Raw genomic sequence first — 21350 nt, forward strand, 5'->3', positions numbered from 1 at the left:
GCCCTGCAAGAAACCCAGTGCCAGGCTCTGCGGCCGGGCCACCCTCACCAGCCAGATTCCAACACTAGGGAGAGGCAGATTCAGAGAGAGCCATGGGTGGGAATGTTGCCTGTGGAAGGGGGGAGCCTTTTACTACAATTTGTAATTTATTTTCTAAAGTCTATTTTGTAACAATTTATTTAAGTTTAAAAATACAGGAAAATTGCTCCCCCCAAAAAAGAAAATTTCAAAGTACATGGCTGGTACTGGTTGTATCTGAGGGGATGACGAATAGGGAAAGCTGGGAATGCCTGCGTTGGACCGCAGAGCTGGACGTGGAGGGGGCATCCACAGGGGAGGTCTCCCTGTCCTGCAGAGGGGAGCAGGGGCAGCTGTCGGTCGGGGCAGGCTCCTTCCCAGAGCCCATTGCGCTGTCGGGCCTGCCCCAGTGGGGGACGGGGTCATGGGGGATGGCAGAGGGGCAGGGGCAGTGACGCAGGAATTGCCTCACTGTGACTGCAGTGTCCCAGAGCCACCTGTCAACAACCGGCTGGCTGGCCGGTCAGGGAGAGGAAGGAGGGTGGGGCTGGCCTCGTCCTCACAGCTTCCCTCCCTTCCTGCCTTAGAGGAAGAGGAAGGAGGCGCTCCTCAGCCCCCATGACAGATGAGAAAATTTTGGTCCGAAGAGGTTGAGAGGCGTGCTCTCCCAGTCAAACAGTGACAAGAGCCAGAATTTGAATCCAGATGGGTCCGTCCACTGCTCCACCCCACCCAGGGCAGCTAGAGGTGGGTCAGGCCAGACCCTGCCCTGCCCTGCCCCAGGTTGAGAGAGAAGGTGTCTGCGGAGGCAGTGTTGGCACGAGGCCCCAGGGCCACGTACTCTTGTTAGCTGGGCAGCTTTCAGGCTCGGCCTCAGGCCCTGGCTCCTCAGCGAAGTAGACCCGCCATTCCAAACTGCTGACCCAGTTCTCATACGTGGGGAGCACTGTAAAGACGGCAGGCCTCGCCGGGCCTTCGCAGGCATCTCCGAAGCTGTGCAGCCCAGCCAGGAACCATGTGCCCCTCACTTCGTGCACCAGCGGTGTCCCCGACAGGCCCTGTCAGGGGTCAGGGGACACCAGTGACTTCCTTTTCTCCCTAGGCAGCGTCACGGGGCAGAAGGGGCTGAGGCTGGGGCTGGGGGTCTGGCTGTTTGGGAGCCAGTTGGCAGAAAGGCTGAGTTTCGGTGAGAGGTCTGAGGCCAAGCCTGGCAGAAGGTCTGTTCATGAGTGGCAGGGCGAGGGGTCCGTGGGGTGAGGACAGGGGGAGTGGGGCTCACCTCACAGCCGGGCGGCTCACCCACAGCACTGGTGCACACCATCTGCGGCAGAATGGGGGTTCTGTCGCTCCCAAGGGCTGCGTACAGGCGGCTACAGGCCCTGGGCCCCAGGAGGGTCACAGGCACTGTCTGAGGGGAGCTGGTGCCTGCAGGGCGACGGAGAAGACCCAGCTGCTGCCTCGGCCTCTAGGCTAGATGCACAGCTGCTGGTGGCCCTGTCCTACCTACGTACCTGCTCCTTGGGCTAGCCCCAGGACCCAGCCGTGTTCCCCATCAGGCAGGCGGTGGTCCGCGTAGGGCAGGCAGAGGGGCCGCAGGCTGGAGCCCAGTGTTACGGGCTGGGCCAGCAGCAGGAGGGCCACGTCATAGCCCCCCTCTGGGTGGGTATACATCCCATGCAGGATGACTTTCTTCAGGCCCCGCTCCTCTGGTCCGGCCCCCAGGCCTACAGTCCATTCCTCTGGGGTCTGGCGCCTGTGCAGGGACAGCATTGACAGCACTGGGTGGCAGGGCTGCCAGCAAGGGTGGGGGCACAAAGGCAAGGGAGACGGGACTCACCCAGTGAAGCAGTGGGCAGCAGTCAGCACCACCTCCTCTGACACCAGGGCTCCGCCACAGGCCAGCTTCCCTTGGTGCTTCAGCCTGGCGTCCCAGGGCTGTGGGGAGGGAGCTTCTGCCTGGGGGCCTTCTCTCCTCAAGGATCCACAGGCTGAGACAGACAGATTACATCATCTGCCTTCCTGCTAAGTGCTCACTGCATGCCAGGCCCCGTGCTAAGCGCTTCCCATGTGCTATCAACCATCCTCACAATATCCTTTTAAGTTGAATCTTGGTTACCCTAATTACCGAAGGTAACCAAAGTTCCAGAGGGGTTAAGTGACTTTCTAGCTCACTAACGACAGGCAAATAGCCAACTTGAGATTCAAAACCCAGGGCCTAAGCTTTTAACTCTTATGGTCCAGGATCACGGGAGTGGCCTGCTCATCATTCCGTACCCCGCCTGTCTGCACCCCTCTGGGCTTGGAGTGGCCCCAGAACTCCTGGCTCACTGGTGCTTCTCTTAACATCAAGATAGAGCTTCCGTCTCAGGAATTATTTTGCATGCAGTTTGCATGTTAGTCACATACTGCCAGAATTAATGCCCCACTGAGTGGGAGCCCTGCCCTCTCCAATCTCATGGAGTTCCTGCTTGGAAATTTGCAGCCTACTCCAAAACCTTCAGCCAGATCCCAGAAATTCCTCTTCTTACCTAAACCCCAAATTCATAAAGTTCCAAAGCATCTATGCCTCTTAGCCGTAAATGGAGCTGTTCCCATCCTGGGGGCTGAAAGGGGCCTTATAAGCCCCCTCATTAGCCCCTGGTAGCGTGTGGATACCCTGTATCAGTTTTCTATTCTGAGCTGAAATTTGTTCCACTGTGGCTTCCACCTGCTGCCCAGAAGTCATGCAGCCCTGGGGGGAGGTCCCCACACGTCCCGCTCCTGACACCCGCTGCTCATACCTACACAGCTGTCCTCATCACTGATCTCTGGGGTCTCAGGGTCCTGGGCTAGGAAGGCTGACCCCTGAGCTTGAGCCTGGAGCCAGGAGCTGTGAGCAGTCACGTCGGTCAGCAGCACAGGAGTGTCTTCCTGGGCACAGCCTGTTGCAAAACTGATGATCCCAGCTTGAACCCAGTGTCCGTCAGGTTCACGGCACAGCACAGGGCCCCCGGAATCTCCCTGGAGCCGGGAAGTGTTGTCAAGGACAGATACCTGAGCCCCAGCCCTGGGCAGACACCCTCTACGTGTGGTCCTTCCACCAGTCCCTGTGGATTGAGTGCCCAGCCCCCTCCTGTTCCCTTCCCTTGTCCTCCCCCTCAGACCTGACAGGGCCCCTGCACCCCGGGCTGGGGACCTCCACACAGCATCCCAGGCCGGGCCGGGCTGGCCAGCAGCCGCTGATGCAGACGGTTGTAGAGACAGTTACACGTGGGGCGGCTGATTAGACGCAGGCGTATATTCCGTAGGGCCCTGGGAACTGGCGAAAGAGAGGGGGTTGGGGCTGGAGTCTGGGCTCGGAGGAGCAAGGGAGGCCGGGAACGGGGACAGTTGGCAGCTGAGGCTGTGTGACCTTGGGCAAGCAGAGTGCCCCTCTGGGCTCCAGCCTGGGCCAGCACTTACCGTCATTGTCCTGATCCCAGCCAGTGGCCCAGCAGTGGGTCCCAAAGGGGAAGCGATGGGCAGGTTGAGGCAAGCAGAGGGGTGTGTGGGCCATGGGGTGGGCGAGCCGTAGCAGGGCCAGGTCCGAGCCCTGGCTGTAGTGCTTATAGGCCCCGGGCAGCTGCAGAGCTGTCACCCCCACCTCCTCAGCCCCTGGGCTCAGCCCCTCATGCTTCAGAGAACCCAGGACAACTGACCAGGAATGCAGTTCCGTGACTGCCACCCTGCAAGTGGGGGGAACAAGACCCAGGCATTGAGTGCAAAGGGGGACGGTGACACTGTGGGAGACAGCACAAAGTGGGTGAAAGATGGACAGAAAACCTGTGGCTTTAAGCAAGGTCCATCCTTCTCCCAATTCAGTTGTCTCATTTGTAAGGTTTCTACCATGAAGGGTCGTTAGGATTAACTTGATAGTACGTACCTGGCACATGGCATATTTTTAATAAGTGGTACTTTGTTACTCTAGGGGCAGGGCTCAGTCTTGCGGGGCTTGGGGACAAATCATTCACCCCCAAAGCCAGAAACCCTGTTTGACCGCAGCCGTGACTCACTTTTCGAAGCAGTGGGCCGCAGTGAGGACCCAGCTGTCCGCCACCAGGGACCCGCCGCAGATGTGGGCCCCCTGCCTCCTCACACTGGCCTGCCACGGCCACTCGCCAGGCACCGTGCTGCCCTCCTGAGGCGTGGAGGGACCAGGGCCACGCTGCCCGCATGCTGTGGAGAGGCAGGGGTCAGGCTGACAGCAGGCCCCTGTCCTGCCCTCACCCCTGGCCCGACCCAGACCCAAGTAAGGCCCAGCCCCATGGCCCCAGAGCTTACCACGCTGAGCCGCTTGAAGACCTGGGAAGAGAGAGACACAGGTGAGCCTTGGGGCAGGGAGCCTTACCTGCCCGGTCCAGCGTTGGTAGAGGGGACAGGTTTGGGGGGATTGGTGTGGGTTGCTGCTATGACTCTGTGGCTACCTCACCGGCCCCTCCCAGAATGAAAATATTTATATGAGGTCAAGAAACAGCTTTTATTGGAAGCTATTCAGAGTGTACACTCAGTCATTAATTCTCCTGCCTCAGCCGTGCTCAGCACTCCTGGGCCTGAGCGGCAGGGCCTGGGGTTCAGCTTGGGACCAGGCCAAGCCTCCTCCAGGCCGCAGAACCCCCAACTCCTGCCCCCACCGCTGAGTCAGAGAGGCGGCCTGTGCATGTGGAAAGCGTTAGCTTAATTGTGCCCTGCGCTGCAGAGGCCTAAGAGGAATAATTAGAGGCCTGCGTCATGTCCAAGTTGGGGAGGGCGTCAAGAGATTGAGACTCACCCCGCCCCTGTTCTGACGACCTGGGCTCTGCCACCTTTCCAGAAACCATCAGAGACTCTACCAAAGGGTCCCCTGCCCTGCCTCTTCCCCATCACAGGCACACACAAACACACCATTGAACATCTACGCCAGGAGAGACGGGACGTATGTAAAGGTGGGGAGACTGAGGCCACAGAGCCCCAGAACTTGCCTAAGGTCATTCTGGAAGTAGAGAGGCAGACGGGGCCACAGGGCACACACACAGGCATAATGACAGTTCCTCCAGACACAGACTATAATCCAGCCCAAGGAAATCATACCCATTTGGACACAGGCGGCCACACACCCCTCCCCCCCCCACACACAGCCGGACACGGTTACGTTGCCACAGGCTGACTGCCTGCGCCCGGGCAGGCGCTCTCTCACACATCAAGCTGCAGGGGGCTGCTGGGGTAGAGGACAGCCCCCGAACCCCACCATACCGCCTACCCCCCAAACACGGGTGACTCACCCTCTATGAAGACCACGGCTCCCAGGATGAGCAGCCTCGGTCCCCAGCTCCCCTTCATGCTGCTCCAATCCACTCTGCCGGCTGTGCTCTGGGTTCTCCGAGAAGCCACCTGGGTCTCCCTAGCTCCACCTCTGCTCCACCCCCAACTTCCTAGGAGTCAGGTGTCATTGCTTTTCCTGGGCTGGAAGGGAGCCAGCAGCTTCCAGCTCTGGGGCTGTGGCTGTGTGACCCTGGGCTGTTCACCGCCTCTCCCTGGGCCTCAGCCTTGGCCACACTGCCTGGGTTCAAATCCCAGTTCCCCCTAACGCTTGAGTGACCTTGGACAGTTAGCCCGTTTGTGCCTTGTCTGAAAAACTCCACAAACTGTTGAGTGTAAAAGTGCTTAGACCGAAGCCTGACGGAGTAAACTTGCTCCCGAGCGTGGGAGCTGTCCCATTGGAACAGGTGAAGGGCATGGTGGGCAGGCCTTCCCCAGTTCTCACTCTTCATTTCAGCTTCCCTCCCAGGCTTGGGTCCAAATGGGTTTCATATATCTTCTCCTATTTTGATTCAGAGGCAGGGTGTACAGGGCTAGGTGTCAAGGGGCCAGGCTCTCTGCTTCTTGCTGGCTACGAGACTAGCAAATCTCAATGCCTCTCTGCCACCTTCCCGGGAAACAGGGTTACATGGTGCCCACCTTCCTCACAGGTGTTGGAAGACTCAGTTAGGAGGGAGGAACACTCAGGGTGCATCCTTTTCCTCTTTCTGACTTCTAACTCAGAACAGACCAGACTGTTCAGGGACCCTGACCCCAACTCAGAGGCAGCTGTGGCTGCACAGAACCAGAAAGGTAGCTCTCACATGCTTGGCTGTCCCAGAAGACAAGGCCTGGCTTCTGTGGGTAGGAGGCACAAGCTGCCAGCCCATTTCCTGGGGGTGGGGGCTGATGGCACCCCAGGTCTTGTTGACTCCACATACTGGAGAAGGGACTAACTACCCTTCCAGCAGGCCCTCTACTCTCCCTCTGACTCATATCTTCCCATCCCAGAGGAGGAAAGACTGGGAAAGCCCCAACACTAAGGTCCCGGGCAGACAGATGGCTCAGACTTGGCTAATTTATTTAAGGAACTTTATTGCTCTGAACCATCCCTCCTTGGGCAACAGCAGGAACTTTGGAAACCAGTCTTTGGGGACAGAGCCAGAGGCACTAAGGTGAGGGAAACAGTGTGGCATGTTTGGTCCATTGTCCTGTGTGGGAGTATGGCAGGGGGCAGGTTGCAGACTCTTCTAAGGATCCAGACGTAGCCTCCTTGGGCAAAGATCACAAGCCAAAGCAGAGGAGATGAGGTCAGCCTGGCTTGGGGTGAGGGCTCAGTGCCCCTTGACCTTGCCCTGGGGTTCCTGGACCTCCCGGAAGCTCAGCACCATCAGGCCCACATTGATGGCATAGGTGGTGATGCAAACAATGCAGAAATCATAGAGCACGAAGAACAGGATCCAGGCCAGGTAGACAGAACCAGCTAGAGACGCCAGGGAACTCAACACCAGCAGGACAGATGCCCAGCGGCCCTGTAGGCAACCTGCAAGGCAGAAAAGAGTCAGGCATGGGCTTCAGGGACTGGCTACCTCTAGAACACGCCATGACTCCATGGTGCCACCCAGATGGCAGGGGCTACTGGGGAAGAGTCTCTAAAATGAGAGGCTCTGACAGACTCCGCCAAGGCCTTGGTTCTCCTATCTGTTCAATGATCCCTGGGACCCAAATAGTGAATTTTCCTGCTGAGCTCTACATGAGATGAAAGATAAGCAACCCTTGGTTTTCCCCCAGAAAGGAACTTCTGAGTCTTTTCCAGAAAACTGGGCTCCTATGAAGTCTCTAAGGGCCCTTCTGGCTCTGACAGTAAAGACTCCTTTAGGTTCCCACCTCCCGGGTGCTCAGTGATGAGCAGTTGGCCATCAGATGTCTGGGTCACCAAGATTGCAAGGGATGGGGCTGGGCTGGCCAAGACGGGAAGGGGCCTGTCATGAGAGGGTAGGGCCACTCACCTAACAACAACTGTAGTGTGTAGAAGATGCAACCGAATATGCTGTTGGACTGATTGAGGACGCTGTCCTTGCCCAGTACGTGTTCCACCAGTCCGAAGCCCCGGCCCCACCTGGTGGAGGGGAGGGCCCAGGTTAGGAGTGTCAACTGAGTGCCATGAGCCTTATCCTGGGAGGGTTATTTCCAAGAAGCCATCTGGGCTGTCCTTCCTCTTCTAGCCCTTCCCCCAACCCCCACATGAGTCCAAGGGTCAATGGCCTCCGGGAACAGCCTTTCTTTGGCAAGGACAGGATTCCATGTCACTGCCCCTATCCACCCCCATCCCCAGGTCACACCTGGCCATGGCTCCCCCATAGGCTCCTCTTTTCATCCTAGACCTTCAATAAGTCTTAAGATGGCAAGGTGAGTATAACCCTTCACCTTGCTTTACAGAGTTACTAAAGACTGGGAAACCAGGGCAGAATCTCTCTGCCCTGGACCCCTAAATCTCCAGCGCCCCGACCACCCTCTCCCCTATTCTGTTTTAGGTCATCCCACTAACCTAGACCCTCAAGCATAGCCAGATCTGGCCACCTTGTCCCCAGGCAAAGCCATCCTTAAGACCATAATCAAAATAAATTAAAAAAAAAAAAAGACCATAATCGGTCCCTACACTCGACCCCACCTCCCCGTCCTGCCCGGTCACTTATTCCTTGTCATCAGGATTCACGTGCACTCCCTCGAATAACCCCAGTCCCCAGCACTATCTGCCCCCTCTACTCCACACTCCTATCTCAGACACACCCGTCTCGCCAGGCAACGCCCCCTTGAGCAGTACGGCTCCGTGTGTCCGCTCCCCGGGCATCCCAATCCCAGATTCATCTGGCAACCTGGTCGCCATGCACACCTGGTCCCCATGCACCGCTCCTACGAGCAGCGGGTCCCCCAAGGCTTCACTCCCACGCGCACCTGGAGGAGAAGACGCGCGAACAGCTGATGGCGGTGCCCACGTCGCAGAGCGCGCGGTAATCCCGGTCCCGGGCGCGCGCCGCCTTCACGTGCAGCGCGTAGAGAGAGAGTCCTAAGCCCGCGAGGCAGAGAGCGAGCCGCACCCACCCAGGGCTCCGCCAGGTACTGCCCATGTCTTCTGGTCCCGCCGGAGGCGCCAGCCGGAAGGGAACCAGCCACGGAGCAGCGGCGGGGCCGGATTTGGCCACGCCCTCTCCCGCCCGTCTGGCTGGGCGATTGGCCTGTTGGTCTCACACTTCCTGATCCAATTGGCTGTTCCCAGGATTTGGCAGGAGTGCTGCCGGGGTACGAAAACTGCTGAGGAATGCTGGGACTGGAAAACCAGATTAAGGGACGTGGGTATTTACTGATGTGGCGGCCTGCCAGGCATGATGGGAATTGTAGTCGGGGTGGCCTCAATGCCTCAAGGGTAATGGAGTCTCCGGAGTTTTAAAAATTTTATTAATCGGGCTAACAGTATATAGCGTTTACTCTAGCCCAAGCCCTGCTCTAACTTTGGAACATCCATGAACTAGAGACCAGCGGATCGGGGAATCCAGCGAATACTGCGATCCGATCAAGAACCAAGCGTTTTCCCTGAAATTACTATCTCAGACATTATTAGGATTGTAACCTCCAATCCGCCTAGTTTGCCCAGCTATTCCCTCCTGCTGCACCAGCGCCTCCTGCTGGCCGATCTCTCTCTCTTCGTCTCTCCCCCACATGCCCCGCTCCATCACCTCCGCCATACCCTTGACAGTATCCAAACCTCTGTTCTATTGTGGCGCCACCTGGCGAAACCTGAGCCCAGATCAACCCAACAGTGCCTCCTTTCCAAGCCTTTGGTGGGCTAGCTGAGCTCCCCCACTTCACAGACATAGCATCTATTGATGACCCCTCTCACCTATACTTCCCCTTCCTTCCCATTTGCATTGAAACTTTTCCCCATTTTAGAAGTTGCAACAAATATCCCTTTACAATCAAGTTTTTGGAAGATTTTACACTCCCAGTCTTTACTTCCTCACTTCTTCCTTGCTGCCCAGCACACCATAAACTAGCTCCTGCCCCCAATACTCCCCTGACAACTTTGGCTGGTGTCACCAGGATGCTAAATTCAATACATATTTTTCAGTTCTTATGCTTGGCCTCCCAACAGTATTAATCACTGTTGGGCATTCCTTCCTGGGAACTCTGTCTTCCTCTGGCTTCTGTGATACTTCGCTCTCCTGATGGCCCTCCTCCTTCTCAGGCCCATTCCTTTTCTTCCAGACAACGTGGCCAGTGGAATAATGGCTCCTAAAGATGTCGGTGTCCTAATTCCTGGGACCTGTGAACATGTTAGTTTACGTAGCAAATGGGAATTAAAGGTTGCAGATGGAATTAAGGCTACTAATCTGCTGATTTTAAAACAGATTATCCTATGGATCCCATGTAATCACAAGGGTCCTTAAAAGTGAAAAAGGGCAGCAGAAGAAGAGATTCAGAGGAAGGTGTGACTATAGAGGAAAAGCACAAAGAGATGCAGTGTTGCTGGCTTTGAAGATGGAGAAAGGGTGTCATGAGCTAGGGAATGTGGGTGGCCTGTAGTAGCAGGAAAAGTTGAAGAAATAGATTCTCCCCTAAAGTCTCCAGAGAGGAATTTTTTTTTTTTTTTTTTTGGCCCAGCCATGTGGCTTTCAGGATCTTAGTTCCCTGACTAGGGATTGAACCTGTGACCCCTGCATTTGAAGGGCAGAGTCTTAACCACTGGACCACCAGGGAAGTCAAAATTCATGTTGTTTTAAGTCACTAAGTTTGTGGTAGTTTGTTATAGAAACAATAGGAAACTAATACAGAGGACTAAGACTTAGACCAGTTTCTCACTTCTTTCCATAGTTTTCTGGAGTGTTCCTATTATCCATGACTGACTTCTCCCCGAATGAGTCATCTAAGAGGGAGCAAGGTGGAAACCACAGTATCTTTATGACTTAGCCTTGAAAGTCCCACATTGTCATTTATCCTATTCTGTCAGGTCAGCCCTGTTCAATGTGGGAAGAGACTACAGAGGGATATAAATACCGGGAGGTGGGAATCATTGAGGATTTACTGCTGTTCAACAAATCACCACAAAAATAATGACTTAAGAGAAAAACAATCATTTTAGTTTCTCTCAGTTTTTAGGGGTTAGGCATTCAGTACGAGAATTTTGGCTGGGTAGCTCTGGCTCACATAACTGTGGTCAGATGCTGGCTAATGCTGGAACGATGGGAGGCTGATAACCTGGCCTCTCTCTCTCTTCTTGCAGTCTCAGGGGCTGTTCGTGAATCCGTGTAGCCTCTCCGTAGGCACTAGTTTGGGCTTCCTCACAGCCTGGCAGACTCCAGGCTACAATAGCCAGTTTCCAAAGTTGTCTTCAATGATTTCCACCTCCTGGGATTCATAACATTGTGTAGTTTCTTCCCACACGAAATAGGGCTGATCTGACCCAGTAGGATAATACAGAAATGATGGTTTGTGACTTTGGCGGCTAAGTCATTAGGATACTGTGGCTTCCATTTTGCTCCCTCTTAGATCACTAACTCTGGGTGAAGCCAGTTGCCATGTTATGAGGACACTCAAGCAGCCCTAAGGAGAGGTCCACTTAGTGAGAAACTGAGGCTTCCTGTCAACAACCAGCACTAACTTGCTAGGCACATGAGAGAGCCACCCTGGAAGTGGATTCTCTAGCATCAGTCAAGACTTCATGCGACTGTAGTTTTGGGCAACGTGTTTTTTTTTTGGCGGCACCATGCAGCTTATGGGATTTTAGTTCCCTGACTAGGGATCGAACCCGGGCCCTCGGCAGTGAAAACGAAGAGTCCTAACCACTGGACCATCGGGCAACATCTTGACTGCAACCTCATAAGCAACCCTGAACCAGAAACACCTAGCTCAGCTGCTCCCAGATTCCTGACCCAAAGAAACTGTGTGAGATAATAAATGTTTATTGTTTTGAGCTGCTATATTTTGAGGGTAATTTGTCACACAACAATGGACAATTAATACAAGGCAATCAGACTGCTTACATGGTACCTCAGGACTCCAGTAAAAGTTCTGCAGGGAGCCAAGTGGAAGCTGCATCATCTTTTATGATCTAGCTTCATAAGTCATCATATAGTATCCCTTCCACTGTAATCACAAATTTGCTTAGCTCTAATGGGAAGGAACACAGAACTTCACCTCTTGATATGAGAAGCGTCGAAGTCATATTCTAAGAAGTTCATGTGGGCATGCGGGGTGGGGCATCTTTGGGAAACACAAACTGCCACATGAGGCAACATTATTTCCACCGATGTCTTCCCTTACTCCTTACAGGTCACAGCTTCTGAACTCTGACCTGAGCCCAGATCTCTTTCCTGGGCTCCACACCCCAGAGCAGAAACACTTCTTGGACATCACCATATGGATGTCTCACAGGCCAATCAGATGCAAGGCAATGCACCCCAAACTGAGCTTCTTACCTTCCCCAAACCTGGCCCTTCTCTGGGGTTCCCATTTTAACCATGGGCCCCCCAATCCACCCAAGCCACTCCTCCTGGACCACTCTCTCATTCCCTGTAATCTATGCAGACCACTACCTTGACCCAAACCATCATCACCTCCCACCTAGATAAATGCAGTAGCCTCATCTTTGGTCTCTCAGATATATTTGTCTCTTACCCTAAGATACATTCTCCATACAGCAGTCAAAGTACATCTTTATCAAAAATTAAAAGATGTAGTTTTGTCACTCTGCCTTTCAATAGCTCAGAGAAGAAAGCCCAATATTTCTTCCATTTATTTAATAAATGTTTATTGAGCACCTGTTATGTGCCAGGGACTGTGTTAGGGGCACAGGATAAATCAGTATAGCAGACAAATATTCATACTGTGGTCTTACATTTTAGGAAAAAAACTGAGCAATTAATATGATAAATACGTAAGTATATAGTATGCTGTCGGTGATACATGCTACGGATAAAATAAAGAGTAAAGCAGAAGGAATTCCCTGGCGGTCCAGTGGTTAGGACTTGGTGCTTTCATTGCCCGGGGCCAAGGTTCAATCCCGGGGAACTAAGATCCCAAAAGCCACACAGTGCGGCCAAATAAACAAATAAATAAATAAGAGTAAAGCAGTGTGAGGGGAATGGGAGTGGTTGCACTTTTAAATAGGATGATCAGGTTGGGCTTCATTCAGCTGATATTTGGGCAAAAGCTTACAGGAGGTGAGGGATTAAGCTATGTGGAAATCTAGGGAAAGGGTGTTCCAGGCAGAGGGCACAGCTCGTGAGAGGTGGAACGTGCCTGGTATGTTGAGGGAACAACAGATGGGCCAGTGTGGCTGTTGCCATGAGTATGGGGGGTGAGGACGGAACGGAAAAAGGGGACGGAGGAGTCGTTCAATCTTTCTGGGTCTCTGTTGTCCCATCTGTAAAATGAGGATAATCACATTACCTCAGAGGTTCGTTATGAAGATGAAACGAACACATGTAAATCTCTTAGAAGAGCGCCTGACCAACGGGAAGGTGGACTCTTGGGGTGCAAGTCCAACCTCCACCTCCGGGAGGTAGCAGCGAGTCCCGGCCGGGCTGGTCCAGCGTGCAGGGTCAAATGCACTGCCGGCCACGCCGCGGCCACGTGAGCGCCGGGATCTGGCACGCTTCAAGCCATCTTTTGCTTCTCTGCGCACTTCGGCCTTCCCAGCGGGAGCACCCTCCCCTCTCCCTTTTAACGCTGGCTCAAGCCCTGCCTGCCTGCAGCCGCCTCCAGCGCTGAGCGTCCTCCCAGCTTCACTCCAGGGTATCGCCGGGATGCGGGAAAAGAAAGGGTGGGAATGGTGTGGGGGTGAGGGGCGAAGAGAAAATCCAGAGACTCAGGGAGCCCTTTCCTCATGATCTGTGCAGACTTTCCCCCAGTCCCTCAGGCAGGCCAGCTGGTGGTGAAGGGTCCCACCTCTGCTGAAGTTTAAAGACAGCTCCAGGGAATTCCTTGGCGGTCCAGTGGTTAGGACTCCATGCTTTCACTGCCGAGGGCCGGGGTTCAATCCCTGGTCGGGGAACTAAGATCCCGCAAGCCGCATGGCTCAGCCAAAAAAGAAAAAAAATTTTCAAAAACAAAACAAAACAAACCCCCCAAAACTCCAAAATATCGCCTGCTTCACTTATCCCTTTGCTTTAAAAATTTAAACTATTTAGAAAATACATGACCATGGTGAAGAAAAATCTGGTCAGTATAAGTACACACAAACACACACTGAAAAGTCTCTCTCCCATCATCGCCTGCTTGGAAAAACTGTCTTTTCACTGGTCTCTCTTTGTTTGGTCTCACTGGTCCCAATCACTACCACCACAGCATTCTGTCTAAGGAGCAGATCTATCCAGTTAAAAACCCTTCAGTGGCTTCTTTTTTTTTTTTTTTAATTAATTAATTAATTGATTTTATTTTTGGCTGTGTTGAGTCTTTGTTGCTGTGCCGGGCTTTCTCTAGTTGCGGCGAGCAGGGGCTACTCTTCGTTGTGGTGCGTGGGCTTCTCATTGCGGTGGCTTCTCTTGTTGCGGAGCACGGGCTCTAGGTCGCGGGCTTCAGTAGTTGTGGCACTCGGGCTCAGTAGTTGTGGCTCGCAGGCTCTAGAGCTCAGGCTCAGTAGTTGTGGCGCACGGGCTTAGTTGCTCCGCGGCACGTGGGATCTTCCCGGACCAGGGCTGGAACTCGTGTCCCCTGCATTGGGAGGTGGATTCTCAACCACCGCGCCACCAGGGAAGCCCCCTTCACTGGCTTCTTACTACTTCAGGACAAATGCACACTCATCCTTCAAAATCTGGTTCTGGTCACCTCATTCAGCTCCTCTCCTCCCAGACTCCACATCCTCCAGGCTCTTCCCTGTCCTGACATGTCCTTCCCACTCCAGTTCCCAGGCCTGACCAGTCCTACTCACACTGCACCTATTCCAATTTCCCAGACCCTATATGATGCTCCCACAGCCTCCTGTGTGTCTCTTAGCACAACTGATGACACGGAAATTGTCTGTTTTCCTCTTCAGGGCAGGGAAGGGTCTATTTATTTAATTCAACACCAATCTCCTCTCCTTGCACAGAAAAGTCACCTAAACAGTGTCTGTTACTGGCATTAATTAGTAATAATGATAATGTAACAGGGAAGAGCCAAATCTGACTGCATGTTGGATCTGTTTCTTTTACTTTAACCTTTGCTTTCTGCTGCTTTTGTTCACTAAAAGGATACTGTCTATACACAGTGGCCTGCCTCGGGGAACCCTGCCCTTCTGCCTGAATGTTGAATCAAAGTGCCTTTGTTCAGGGAAACATCCGGACCCTGTCGCCTGTGGATGACTATAAGAAAGAAGAAATTAACACATCCCCTCCCCGAGGCTGGCCATTCCAGGTGATATTTGCAAAACTTTTGGCCTTTCTACTTTACTTCCTCATCTCCTCCCCCTCTCTGTGCTATAAAAGAAACTGGCATCCAAACCCCGATAAGTTGGTTATTTTGAGACTTTAGTCTGCCATCTTCTCAGTCTGCCGAATTGCTTGCCCAACACCTCGTCTCCGATGGCCTGTCGTGCGGCGAGCAGAGCGAGCTTGGACTCGGTAACAATAATAGTAATAATATTAATAATAATAATACCTAGTAGAGTGTTAATTCCATGCTTGGCACTATTCTGGGCACTTTACATATATAAATTAATGTGACCACACAACCCCAAGGTTGGTACAACCTCATTTTACCAATACGGGAATTGAAGTATTGAGTAGTTTAAGTAACTTGCCCCAGATGGTAAGTGGCTGAGCTGGGGGTTGAACCAGGCAGTCTGGTTTCCCGCAAATGAGTCAAGAGCTAGAAGGGAGAAGGACGGGACCTCAGCGGAGGAATCCAGGTAGGGTTTGGTCTGTGCACTTTGCATCTAAGGGTCTTCTCGCCCTCTCGCATTTCTTTTCCAGCAGAAGACAGAGGCCCAGAGAGACCAGATAACTCCGGGAGCCCTGTGGAGAGAGCTGTGCTATTTATTTGGGGACCTGGGAGCAGAGACACAGCCACGATGGGCTGGCGCGAGTTGCGAGTCCTCCGCTCCAAACTACAACTCCCAGGAGGCACCGGGCGCCCATAGCCCACGTGACGTCACGGCGGCAGAGGGCGCCAGCGGCTCGGCCAGCCCGGCCGGTGGACTTTTGGGCCGTTCCTCTCGGACCCCGGCCCTGGCTCTGGCCCCGAGGTAAGTGGACCGACCCGCTCAGACCATGCCGCGAAGGCTTCGCAGCGCGCGCCCGCCGCCTCCGCCCTTGCTCTGGATTGCTGGAGCGCGCGTGGACTGGGGTTGGGGGGCTGGGGGACTGACATCTACCATATGGGGAAGATCCGGGCCGAACCAAGTGACCCTGCGGAGGGAGGGAACCAGACGGGGACACTCGAGCCGCTACTTCAACGCAGCCGACCCTGGGGTGCACAATTCTGTGTGCCGCAGGTACGCAGGCCAGACACCGGCCGGGGTCCGAAGGCGCCGGATTAGGGGTCAGCCCCGCCCCCTGAACGAGGGTGCCCGGGATCAGAGGGAGCGGGGGTTGAGGTTTTCGGGCTGGAAGAGTCTAAGGATCCCCTTCCCTCCAGACTACCAGATAGAACATCAGATTGAAGAATAGCAGCCCCGGAAAGCAAGGTTATCCAGGCTCGGCCTGTGTGTGCTTGGGGAAGTGGTTGAAGGGGTGGGCAGAGATTGTCCAAATCTGACTAGCCAGTGCTCACGTGGAAAGATAGTGCGCCTGGATTCAGAGCCTTACAACTCCCCCTTCCTCCGCCTTTATAGATGGGAGCTGCTCCTGGAGGCTGAGCTTGTCAGCATCCTCGACCGGCTCTCGCCCCTGAAGTCAGAGACGTGCCCCTGCCCACCCACACCGTTCCTGCCCCGTTTTGGGGTCGCCTCCATCTATCCGGTCCTCAGCCCTAGTGGCCGCCCAGTTCGACAAAAGAGCAAAACGATGATACTGGCTTCCGTGCTGGGGAGCGGACCCCGGGGCGGGCCAGCACTCTGGCCTCTCTTGGGGCCCGCACTCTCTCTCCGGGCCCGCTCCACATCAGCCACCGATACCCACCACGTGGAGATGGCACGGGAGCGCTCCAAAACAGTCACCTCCTTTTACAACCAATCGGCCATCGATGTGGCAGCGGAGAAGGTGTGCAGCTAGGGCGGTGAGGCCTGGGTCCAGAGCTGGAGTGGGTGTCCAGGGAAGGGGTGGAGCTAATATGATGGGGGCAGGGTGTCAGAGATCCAGTGCTCAAGGGCCCTCTGCCCCTCCAGCCCTCAGTCCGTCTCACTCCGACCATGATGCTCTATTCAGGCCGCTCTCAGGATGGCAGTCACCTTCTGGTAAGACTCCTGCCCCTATTTTTCTCTTGGTCCCTGGAGCTCTGACCCAGCCACTCAGGCCCTGGCCCTAACTTCCTTCCTCTCTTTCTTCTAGAAAAGTGCCCGGTACTTGCAGCAGGAGTTGCCAGTGAGGATCGCTCACCGTATCAAGGGCTTCCGCAGCCTTCCTTTCATCATTGGCTGCAACCCCACCATACTGCACGTGGTAAGGTGGCCTCAAGGGGGCGTCGGTTTCCCTAGTAGAGAGGACCTTAGATCAGTGTGCCCACCGCCCATGGGGCAAATGGGGAGACGGAACCAGAGTGGTAGAGACTTACCTGCCAAAAGGTTTCAGGGCCACAGAAGACTCGAACCCAAGCCTTCATGGAGGCTTGAAAGGCCATGATGGGGTTTGAACCAAATGAATTGGGGTGAATGGCAATCCCCATAGGTGGGCACGGGTGGCTGTTCTCTACCTGGTGCCCAGAGCATCCCTGTGAATTCCCACACCTCTTCCTTGCAGCACGAGCTGTACATCCGTGCCTTCCAGAAGCTGACAGACTTCCCTCCGGTGAGGGCTGGGCCAGGGCAGGGTGAGGGGCTGAGAAGTCAGGGCTGGACCATCCAAGCTCATGACTCTGTGGCCTGCAGATCAAGGACCAGGCGGACGATGCCCAGTACTGCCAGCTGGTGCGACAGCTGTTGGACGACCACAAGGATGTGGTGACCCTCTTAGCTGAGGGCCTGCGTGAGAGCCGGAAGCACATAGAGGTCAGGGGCAGCGCAATGGGGGCCCAGGTCTGTTGGGAGGGCCTGGGAAGGGCACAGGGTTTCTTTTTTTTTTTTTTTAACATTTTTTGTTTTTGTTTTTATTTTTTGTTTATTTATTTTTGGCTGCGTTGGGTCTTTGTTGCTGCGCGCGGGCTTTCTCTAGTTGCGGCGAGCGGGGGCTACTCTTTGTTGTGGTGCACGGGCTTCTCATTGCGGTGGCTTCTCTTGTTGCGGAGCACGGGCTCTAGGTGAGCGGGCTTCAGTAGTTGTGGCACGCAGGCTCAGTAGTTGTGGTGCACGGGCTCAGTAGTTGTGGCTCGCGGGCTCTAGAGTGTAGGTTCAGTAGCTGTGGCGCACAGGCTTTGTTGCTCCATGGCATGTGGGATCTTCCCAGACCAGGGATCGAACCCTTGTCCCCTGCGTTAGCAGGCAGATTCTTAACCACTGCGCCACCAGGGAAGTCCCAGGCACAGGGTTTCTGAGCCCCTACTCTTTACAGGATGAGAAGCTCGTCCGCTACTTCTTAGACAAGACGTTGACTTCAAGGCTTGGGATCCGCATGTTGGCTACACATCATCTGGCGCTACATGAGGACAAGGTGGGACGCGGGGACCTGAGACCTGGGAATGTCAAGTGGGGCAGAGGGGACTGAGCCAGGAGCCCCCATGGGTTGGGGACCCGGGCCGAGGGCCTGGGGAGAGCCTTGGGGCTGCTTCCATAGTCTAGAGTTTGCAAGCTTTTGGTGGCCACGGTGTGGGTGGAGGTGATCCCTGGTCCTGACCTTCTTTCTCCTGCCAGCCCGACTTTGTTGGCATCATCTGCACTCGCCTCTCACCAAAGAAGATTATTGAAAAGTGGGTGGACTTTGCCAGGTGAGGCTAGAATGGCTAAGGGGGTGACGTCTTCGGGCAGGGAAGGTTTGGGTCTGATTCGTTGCCCAGGGCATGGTCCAGGGCAGGGTTTTTCAACTGTGACACTGTTAACGTTTTGGGCCAGATCATTCTTTTTTGTGCGGGGCTGGCCTGTGCTTGTTAGGATGTTCAGAAGGGTCCCCGGCTTCTCACTTGATGCCAGTAATACTCTCCAGCTGTGACAGCCAAAATGTCGCTAGAGATTGCAAAATTTCCCTGGGAGGGTGGGGACAGAATCACCTCCAGTTGAGAACCACTGGTTGAGGTCTGAACCCTTGCTCCTTTCCGCAGACGCCTGTGTGAACACAAGTATGGCAACGCCCCCCGAGTCCGCATCAATGGACACGTGGCTGCCCGTTTCCCCTTCATCCCGATGCCGCTGGACTATATCCTGCCCGAGCTGCTCAAGAATGCCATGAGGTGGGCTGCTGGATATATTGGAAGGGGGCAGACAGGAACTGGGGTGAGGCTGGGGCACCACCACCTACTGGTCTTTTTCCCCTGCATAGAGCCACAATGGAGAGTCACCTAGACACTCCCTACAATGTCCCAGATGTGGTCATCACCATCGCCAACAATGATATCGATCTCGTCATCAGGTTTGCCCTGGGTGGGAGCTGGGGTGGGATGCATGGGGGTTCCGGGCACTGTTTCTGATTTGCTGGATGATTTCAAGCCAGTACCTGCCCCAGTCTGAGATTTAGTTTCTGGTTGGACAAGATATTCTCCAGTCCTGAGATTGCCATGAGCTGGACATGAGTGGATCTGGGGCCAGCTGTGGGCCCCAGGGCCCTGTCCTTGTCAGCAGCTGAGGGGCCCAGAGTGGGGAAGGAGTCAGAAATAAACAGTCTGCGGTGCTGGGCTGAGAATAAATGTCAAGTCCTATGAGAAGGTATAAGCAGTTAGTGGCAGAGGTGAGGGTGGAGAAACATAGCTTAAAAAAAACAAGGCCCAAGAGTCTAGGTGACCACATTCCATGTCTGCATGGAAGCGACAGGAAGGCCGACTTAGCACTGTCTGCTTGGGGAGGTAGTGAGCCCCACCAAAGCTGAGCCAAACCCCTGTCGTCGTCATCCTGCCAGGATTTCAGACCGGGGCGGGGGAATCGCTCACAAAGACCTGGATCGGGTTATGGACTACCACTTCACTACGGCTGAGGCCAGCACCCAGGACCCCCGGATCAGCCCCCTCTTCGGCCACCTGGACCTGCACAGTGGCGGCCAGTCGGGACCCATGCACGGGTGAGGCCCCACCTGGCCAGAATGGAGGGGCGGGGGGGGCCCCAGGAGACTCAAGCCTCTGAAGCCCATGTTCTGTCCCCTTGCCCACCCCCAGCTTTGGCTTCGGGCTGCCCACATCGCGGGCCTACGCGGAGTACCTCGGTGGTTCCCTTCGGCTGCAGTCCCTACAGGGCATTGGCACGGACGTCTACCTGCGGCTCCGTCACATCGACGGCCGGGAGGAAAGCTTCCGCATCTGACCCTGCAGCCCTTGGCCTGCTTGCCTGCCCCAGCTGGGCCACGCACCCTGGCAGGACCTTCCGAGCCCAGTAGGGTGCCACGCTGCTCCACACACTGCTGCATCTCGGGTCTTAGGGCCCCAAGCAGATGGACTTACATGGGGCCAGGCACCTCCCCTCCTCGATGGGGTCCACTGCTTCCCCGCCTCCAGGCCTTAGAGGGGATGAAGTGGGGACCCTTGGGGTCTCCAGCACCAGCTCCGTCATTCTTGTTCCTGGGGAACCCCCACTCTGACCTGCTGTTTGTTATTAAAGTTCACATTTTGAATGCCCTCTTGGGCCCCATGTGTGGGCAGGGCAGGTGAGCCTTTGTTTCTGCCCCCATTCAGGTCCCCTGGACCCTTGGGTTTAACTAGTTCATGTTCCAGTCTCTGTCCTCACAGCCTGGCAGACCAGGAATGGAATTGGCTCCAAGTCGCTTGCACATTAGATTTGGTGGGAGTGGGGATGACTTGGGCAGTTTGTGCAAAGACCTTTCATTTATTTCATTTACCAAATGTTTCTGGCTCCCAGACAATATTGAAGGCCCGGGTTGGCCCAGCTTTAGGCCTCAGTTCTGACTCTTCCCTTCCCAGCAGTCACAGGTTGAGGAGGTGTAGGTCACCAGACTAGGCAACTTTCCAAGCCACCTGATTCCTGAACCTGAGTAAGGTTAAAAATACTGTCTGCTAGCTGTGCTTGCTGTTGCCAAGGAAAGGAACACACCAGATTGTGCTCTGGCAGGCCCCAGAGGACAGTGGGGTCCTGGTAGGGAGGGCAAAAGGAAAGGACTCCAGGGAGCAGGTGGTGAGGTGACCGCCTGCCTGTCTTGCCAGGGAAGGAGAAGGCCTGAGGGCCTGCTTGGTGGGACTGGTGATGGAGGTGGGGCACTGAGGGGAGACAGGAATTGTATCTGGTGGTGGGAAACCATAGTGACTTGCCAGGCTGAAAATCCTGTGGCTGCAGGGCAGAGGGGGTGAGACTGGAGAGGTAGGTGGCAGTCAGGGTGAGAGACCTTGAATTTACAGTGAAGAAACATGGGTTTTATCCTGGAGGCAGCAGGGACCCATGGAAGGGTTTTAAGCTAGGAAGGGACGTTTCAGGTTGGGTTCCCTAGAAGCACATCTTAAAAGGAGGATTTGTGTCCGAGTGATTTGTTGAGAAAGTGCTCCCAGAAGGGAGTAGGGGAAGTGGGAAAGGGAAGGGCAGGAGGCCAGGCAAGAGAGCTAAGCTCCACAGTCATTGATGGACTCCTCCACTGGACAATCATTCGTTTAATGTCCCTATTTGAGTGGGACTGGGGAGGTACTTAAAACTCGCTGGCTAAGAACTTCCGTTTTCACCTCTTCTGAGGCAAAATAGCTCTATTAGCTTGAGGGGCAGTTCGCCAAACAAGCCTCTGGTGCTGGCTTTTGAAAGCCCATCGAAGGAAATATGAGCACAGAGAAGCAACAAAAAAAGATTCTAGGGGATCTGGGTGAATCATCTACATAGTTCTAGGGGTGGGTGGAGA

At 54.7% G+C, this 21350-nt stretch overlaps 3 protein-coding genes across 7 annotated transcripts; 1 reads left to right on the plus strand and 2 right to left on the minus strand.

Moving 5' to 3' along the window:
• Positions 1–159: 159 nt before the first annotated feature.
• On the minus strand, positions 160–6265 carry PRSS53 (serine protease 53). 2 transcript variants are annotated; one of them, XM_082429522.1, is made up of 11 exons: positions 5295–6265; positions 4318–4338; positions 4050–4212; positions 3460–3722; positions 3162–3316; positions 2799–3018; positions 1856–2006; positions 1530–1771; positions 1298–1443; positions 860–1076; positions 160–596 (listed from the first exon to the last, which is right to left on the minus strand). In XM_082429522.1, the coding sequence occupies exons 1-11, from the start codon at positions 5350–5352 to the stop codon at positions 487–489; spliced, it is 1746 nt and encodes a 581-aa protein (XP_082285648.1). In that variant the 5' UTR covers positions 5353–6265; the 3' UTR covers positions 160–486. The 2 variants fall into 2 exon arrangements, with proteins under 2 accessions (XP_082285648.1, XP_082285647.1); XM_082429521.1 differs by having other exon boundaries at positions 160–1076.
• A 120-nt stretch (positions 6266–6385) lies between these two features.
• VKORC1 (vitamin K epoxide reductase complex subunit 1) lies at positions 6386–8513 on the minus strand. Of its 2 annotated transcripts, XM_082429575.1 has the most exons (3): positions 8266–8512; positions 7320–7429; positions 6386–6853 (listed from the first exon to the last, which is right to left on the minus strand). In XM_082429575.1, exons 1-3 carry the CDS (start codon positions 8436–8438, stop codon positions 6645–6647), a joined length of 492 nt encoding a protein of 163 aa, XP_082285701.1. In that variant the 5' UTR covers positions 8439–8512; the 3' UTR covers positions 6386–6644. The 2 variants fall into 2 exon arrangements, with proteins under 2 accessions (XP_082285701.1, XP_082285702.1); XM_082429576.1 differs by lacking the exon at positions 7320–7429 and having other exon boundaries at positions 8266–8513.
• Positions 8514–15322: 6809 nt separating this feature from the next.
• On the plus strand, positions 15323–20130 carry BCKDK (branched chain keto acid dehydrogenase kinase). 3 transcript variants are annotated; one of them, XM_082429515.1, is made up of 12 exons: positions 15323–15529; positions 16118–16484; positions 16610–16678; positions 16773–16883; positions 17181–17228; positions 17309–17428; positions 17928–18026; positions 18227–18300; positions 18631–18759; positions 18849–18938; positions 19422–19580; positions 19675–20130. In XM_082429515.1, exons 2-12 carry the CDS (start codon positions 16290–16292, stop codon positions 19817–19819), a joined length of 1239 nt encoding a protein of 412 aa, XP_082285641.1. In that variant the 5' UTR covers positions 15323–15529; positions 16118–16289; the 3' UTR covers positions 19820–20130. The 3 variants fall into 3 exon arrangements, with proteins under 3 accessions (XP_082285641.1, XP_082285642.1, XP_082285643.1); XM_082429517.1 differs by having other exon boundaries at positions 15438–15529; positions 16118–16500; XM_082429516.1 differs by lacking the exon at positions 16610–16678 and having other exon boundaries at positions 15327–15529.
• The last annotated feature ends 1220 nt before the right edge of the window (positions 20131–21350 follow it).

The sequence above is a fragment of the Balaenoptera physalus genome (genome assembly GCF_965194825.1).
Source record: "Balaenoptera physalus genome assembly, chromosome: 16".
Taxonomy (NCBI): domain Eukaryota; kingdom Metazoa; phylum Chordata; class Mammalia; order Artiodactyla; family Balaenopteridae; genus Balaenoptera; species Balaenoptera physalus.